Here is a 6,000-nt window from a genome sequence, read left to right as displayed (position 1 = left end):
CATAACGATTGAAGTTTGTTTACTGGGCTACTGGTAATTTTACTTGCAACTGGTTTGAACTAATGCCAATGACCCCGACCAGATAATAACAAAGAGGAAAGACCATCTAAGAACCAAAGCAATACACCATGTATCAAGATCAGCACATGTACTCGACAAGGATCAAGGGCTTATCTTCAGCAGTTAGGATGCACATTATTTCAACTCTCGAGCATATAATCACTAGATGGCAGACACTGTATAAAGAGACGGTAACATGTACACCATGCATGTAGGGTTATCTAAAACATTGGCGGGGATATGAGAAAGCTCATGTCACTTCGGGACTTTGGCTTTAGTGCCAACTGCCAACAAAACAAATTGTTGAATGAAAATACAGCGACATAACCAGCTCAGATATTTTTATTTTTGACCCGTATAAAGAACAACAATAATAAGAGGTGCTGTCAGAAAAAAAAAATAAGTAAAAGAAAAACGTGGTAAGGAAAGGTGGAGGATTAATGGAAAAAGAAGCTATTCATAACATTTACAGGTTGAACAGTGCAAATGAAATGATTTCACAAGAACAAGCAGCGGAAGATGAAAAATGAAATTGGTACCTCATGTATGAACAGGGTATTGCCTTTTAAGTCACAAGTCCAGTGCTCATTAGTCCACATAATAAAAGATACACTGAAAATTCCACGGTTAATAATCTGCTGACTGCATGAACAGCTAACGACATAAGCAGATTCAAAGAATATGCAAAGAACAAATAAAATTGATCTAATCAGTTTTCCCCTCCTTAAATCTCAATTTTATGAAGAGAAGCCTTCTTAGCGGCTCTTCTTTTGCTCTGGATTTGTCGGACATTTTCCATGACGATTGCATGAAATTTGGGCACAAGCTTAATTGGAGAAGTTACATTAAGACCTTGCTTTTTTAAAGCTTGTTTGAGATATTTTTCTGACTTCTGCAAATGCGTGGCGCATAGGACAGGAATAGTTGACCTCAATACTGGTTTGCCACATAAAATAGGCCCTGCGTGCGCACTGAATACAGGTAGACATTTACAACAATCATGAGGAATGAATACTATTCAACAAACCACACGAGCAACTCTAACTACAATAAAAAAAAAAAAAAAAAAATTTAAAAACATTGCACAACTTTTTCTTCAATATTTTTCTCTTCATCTCCAGAATCATGCCATTTGGGATTGTATTTGTAGGCAAATCAATAACTGTTCAATTAGTGGTAGTTGCACAACATTCCTGAAAGCATCAATAATAATACATCCAAAAACATGCTACATGAGCTGTACAAGAAAAAGCGTACAGGCACTGATGAACCCAGCCCTGTTAGCATATCAAGTCAAGCCAGTTGATTAATACATAAACCACTACACAGCTTGCTTGTAATGTTAATCAAAACACAGTTAGGTCTTTGAGCTATAATCAGATCAAGCACCAAAAAAGTACAGCAATAAATCAACTTTAGTTATCATCAATCTAGAGAACAAAATGATAACGAGTAGTGAAAATAGATAATCAAGCACCTCATTTTTCGGCTTATAAGACATAAAAAGGCCAGATTTTGATGCACTTCAGTGAAAATTAGAGTCTTTTTTTTTCTTCTTTGTCCAAACAGATGCCAAAACCAACCATAGAGGTTCCTTACAAATCACACTACCAATAAACAATTTAAAACTATTAAGAGCGAAATCATAACAATAATTTCCCCTATACTTCAATACTCTAATATGATTAGATTGTATGCCCCATCCCTTTCATTGGGATTTTCTTTCCTTTTGCTGCCAAGTCTTGCAAAACAGTCCTGCTTTTCCTCAATATACCAAGTAAACAAAAGCATCTAGACTGCTCTCCTAGCCTAGGACATGAAAATTGAGATACACAAGAATAAGAGTGCACACAAACATACATACTTTCACACAAACACTGCCAAAATAAGTGTATTTTTGTATCATTCTGCAAGAATTCAGTGTAGCCCTCAATGTTCTTCAAGAGTAACAAATCAATCCCACAACGTCCAACTTAAGAACATTGCAAAGTAAGATCAGCATACAGGCACAAGACAAGCACAATCCTTTCAAAGCCATCAAATTTTATAACTCTCTCGAAAAAAGAAACATACCATGGGAGTATGTGTATAAGTATGAATAACTGTCTGCTTAAGAGTCTACCAAATAAATTCAATCACAATTCCGTATGATTAACCATACAAACATACTCTTACTCTATGATACCCGCTAATGAAAAGAGAATTAGTGCATAAGGAGATTTAAAGGGGCTTCCCCTCAAATATACCTTAAAAAATAACATTTATCCAAAGCTAAATCAACTCCACAGTGGAAACAATATAGGGTCATAACACATAAACATGGATATGGATAGATAAAAATAGAATGATGTATACAGGAGAATGGATTTAAAGAGAAAAGTGAACCTCTTGATCACATATGTACACCCAGTGTACAGCCTCTGTTTAGAATCAGACAGAATGTGGGCATGACAAAACCTCGTCAAAGCCATCGCCTTTGCCTTGCAACCAGCCACCGCACACTTGCCTTCAACATCTCCTGTCCCAGCCCCGAACCAGCCGTTCTCTCCGGCTCCATCCGTTCCATTCTCAAGGCCACTGGTCTTCTTCTCGTCCTCCTTGAACGGGCTTTTTCCATATACCCAGTAGTATTCCCTGTACTTGGCCTTGACCTTCTCCATTAGAGACCAGTAATGGTCCCTGTAGACCCGGGAAAGTTGATTGACTCGCCGGGATCGCCGAGTCAGAACCTCATATCGAGTCAGATATTGCGACCGCGCCAGGGTTAAGTCCTGGTCCGAGCCATCGATGGTCATCGGTTTAGGGTCGGGATCGGCCATGTTTGAGGGAGTCGGAGAGTGACTTGGAAGCTGTGCCTCAGAACGAGTCCAATCGGTAGGTTTTGGCTTTTTTGATGTCAACGAAGGAGAGTTGAAGCTCGAAACCGAAAAGTCGGTAAAAATAGGGGAAAAGTGTTAAAATGACCCCCAAATTTTCACAAACGGCTTGATTATTTGAGCCCTTTCACATATAACTTTGGCTCATCTTACTCCTTACAATTATTTTCTGTAAAAAATTGCTTATTTGGCAATATTATGTCTTTTAAGCGTATGATGTGGCTTTATTTTTTTTTGACAATATCTGACATGGAAATTACGTTATAGTGACCATTTAGATGATTACATGTGTCATTTATTAATAATAAAATTAAATATGCTTATTAATGTTATACTGTTCCATTAATTTTAGTTCAAAGATAACTCTATACTTTAGAAAATGAATCATTTAAGCCCTTGATGTTTGAAAAAAATGGTTTAAAAGGCCCTTACATACTCTGACCAGTAACAACCAAAAAATCCATTAGCACATCCATAATATTCATAACAAAATTCAGCATATCCATAACAAAAATGATATCCATAACAGACATTATTAGCACATCAAGCAAATCCCAAATAAGATCCAAAATATTCGTATCACATAAACATTATCTCGAAATACATAGGCATAATGCAAACTACATGCTAGTCTTGTTGCCCACTTTGTCCATCTTGAGAAGGTTTATTCTTCTTTGTAGTTCCACGATTAACGACTCTAGAAATTGAAGTTCCAGGCTACATCATTGTTGTCATCGATGTCCACACTTAAGGTAGACATTATACAACAAAATCCCTCCTACATGTGAAAAATACATTCAATGTCAGCAAACACATAATCTAAAGAAACACAAACACACTACATAGACATATTAGTCATACAACGCCATTTCGAATCGAAACCAATAAGTTAGTCTATCAGGAAGGTCATAAACGCGAATCGAAACCCAAATCAAAACAGAATCGAGACCCAAATCAAAACATAATCGAAACCAAAATCAAACCCCAACTCAAATAAGCAAACCCAACCCAAAATCAAACAAATATCCTAAGCAAATCCCCGAATCCAAGTCAAAATCAACCCAAAACACACCTTTGATTAGCAAGTGTTGATCGCGAGAAGAAGATTTGTTGAACTGGTTGACTGCGAGAAGAAGTTTTGTTCTTACTGGAATGTTCGGCACAAAATGAAACTATTTGATTTTGGATTTTTAGGGTTTCTTTGTATTTAGGTTTTTATTTTTTAATAATATCTTCAATGGGCTCCATGTCTATGGACCATATAATTTCCACGTCATTTTTTATTTTCTTAATTTCATAGCCATGTCACAAAAAAAGTTACCACATAAGCAGTTTTTAACAAAAAATGATCATAAGGGCTAACGTGAGTCAAAGTTGTAAGCTGAAGGGCTCAAATAGCCCAAAAAAAGTCCAGGGGCTTAATCAACCCGTTTGTGAAAATTTGAGGGCCATTTTAGCACTTTTTCGTAAAAATACAGAGTGTGTTTGGGAATAATTTCCCTTTTTAGTTTCCAAAAAGCATTTTGAAACAAGTTTTGGTTTCAATTTTCGGCCCAATTTGTTGTGACCAAGGCCCATTATTGTTACCCAATGCCCGTTCTCAAAAGGTCCATTCTTGTTGAAACCACAAGATTCAAATACAAAAATATGGGTCATTTTGACCCGGTTCAAGTCAATGTCGGATCTCCGGCCTTGGGTGGTTGTTCTGGCATGTCAAGGCATGGAATGTGTAGTGCTCTGATCGAGCAACCTTTCTGGTGTGGTGATGACCATTGATGACTCAAATAGCGTCCGGATCAGGCGTTTGAAGCTATGATAGATCTTGACCTTGCGAAGGAATTTTCGGCGAGCATGGTCACTTTTAACGGCTGGGCTTGGTCGAAAATGGATGGTGGAAGTCTAGAGCTTCATTTCGGTGGTTCGGTGATCGAACGGCGATGTGACGCGGTGATTGGTCTTTGACTTATTGACCAAAATTTTACAAAACTTGATTTAGTTGTTTTGGCTTTTTGCTCTTTGAAAACTAAAAGTAGTTTTCAATTTTTTGAAAACAAGACGGTAAAAACATGTGTTAAACAAATTTTCATGCACATTTTTGTTTTTGAAAACAAAAGACTATTTTCAAAACTATAACCAAACACACTCACAATGCTTATATTTGCCATTTAGTTTCCTCTTTTTTTTGGTAAAAAAATAAGTTTCCCTTAAAATCAATCAAACGAAACAAACATACACCCCAATTTCCAATTGTCTAACTCATATTTCATGTCCTCAAAGTTGTATTGTTTTCGCATTTATGTTCTTGTTTGTACCAAAACTAAGTCCTACAAATCAAGTGACACGTGGCGAAGAAGGACCCACAATACACAAAAGGTGGCCAATCTCCTGGTGACATGTGGCAGATGCAATGAGATTTTTATATTAACCGACGTTCATTTTGTAGGTTTTTGATTGGTTGCTATCGAGAAATCAGGGCTGTCTAAAATCAGTTGTCCAAGGAGCTACAATTCAGGGACTCTTGGTCCTAACGGCTAGATTTCTCTCAAACGTGGTTTGTTGGATTATGACCGAGATTTTAGTAGGATAACATCAAGGAAGGACCTGAAGAAACGAAATTCTACTAGCTGAACAATTCGGTTTCTTTTCAAAACACAATTATAGTTGAAACACGTCTCTACACAACGTAAGCCACGTTCATCCTGCACCACTCAGAAGTATCCATTTTCACACGATCCCTCATGTAGAAGAAGCAGCAAGATAATCGCCATGAGTCATGTTCCCACGTTTTACACCATAAGGCCTAAAGACCAGTGAAGAAGAGACTTCCATGACATCAAAGAGAGACAGTTTCCTCCATAAAGAAATAACACGATCAAAAGGACACTGCCACTATTCCTACATTAAGGAGAAAGTTGCAGTGACAAGCTGACTAACCCTGTTACTCCAGCAAACAGTAAGAGTGTGTTTGGATTGAGGGATTTGGAGGGAAGGGAAAGGAAGGAAAATAGAGTTTTCTTCCAATTCCCTTGTTTGGATAGTTTATTAAAAATTAAGGGGAGGGATT

General features: G+C 37.3%; 1 protein-coding gene across 1 annotated transcript; it reads right to left on the bottom strand.

The window, feature by feature from the left end:
- Positions 1-501: 501 nt before the first annotated feature.
- On the bottom strand, positions 502-2,996 carry LOC120006848 (INO80 complex subunit D-like). Its single transcript, XM_038856955.1, has 2 exons — positions 2,446-2,996; positions 502-1,031 (listed from the first exon to the last, which is right to left on the bottom strand). The coding sequence occupies exons 1-2, from the start codon at positions 2,877-2,879 to the stop codon at positions 785-787; spliced, it is 681 nt and encodes a 226-aa protein (XP_038712883.1). The 5' UTR covers positions 2,880-2,996; the 3' UTR covers positions 502-784.
- Positions 2,997-6,000: the final 3,004 nt, after the last annotated feature.

Source organism: Tripterygium wilfordii, chromosome 10, assembly GCF_013401445.1.
Source record: "Tripterygium wilfordii isolate XIE 37 chromosome 10, ASM1340144v1, whole genome shotgun sequence".
In the NCBI taxonomy this organism is placed as follows: Eukaryota; Viridiplantae; Streptophyta; class Magnoliopsida; order Celastrales; family Celastraceae; genus Tripterygium; species Tripterygium wilfordii.
The sequence above is the reverse complement of the archived record's forward strand: the minus strand, read 5'-3'. Positions and strand labels throughout refer to the sequence as shown.

Coding starts and splice junctions, on each gene's coding strand:
- LOC120006848 (XM_038856955.1), bottom strand. CDS start 2,879: ATGGCCGATCCCGACCCTAAACCGATGACCATCGATGGCTCGGACCAG. Junction 1,032..2,445: donor TGTACATATGTGATCAAGAG/GTTCACTTTTCT, acceptor ACCTGTATTCAG/TGCGCACGCAGGGCCTATTT.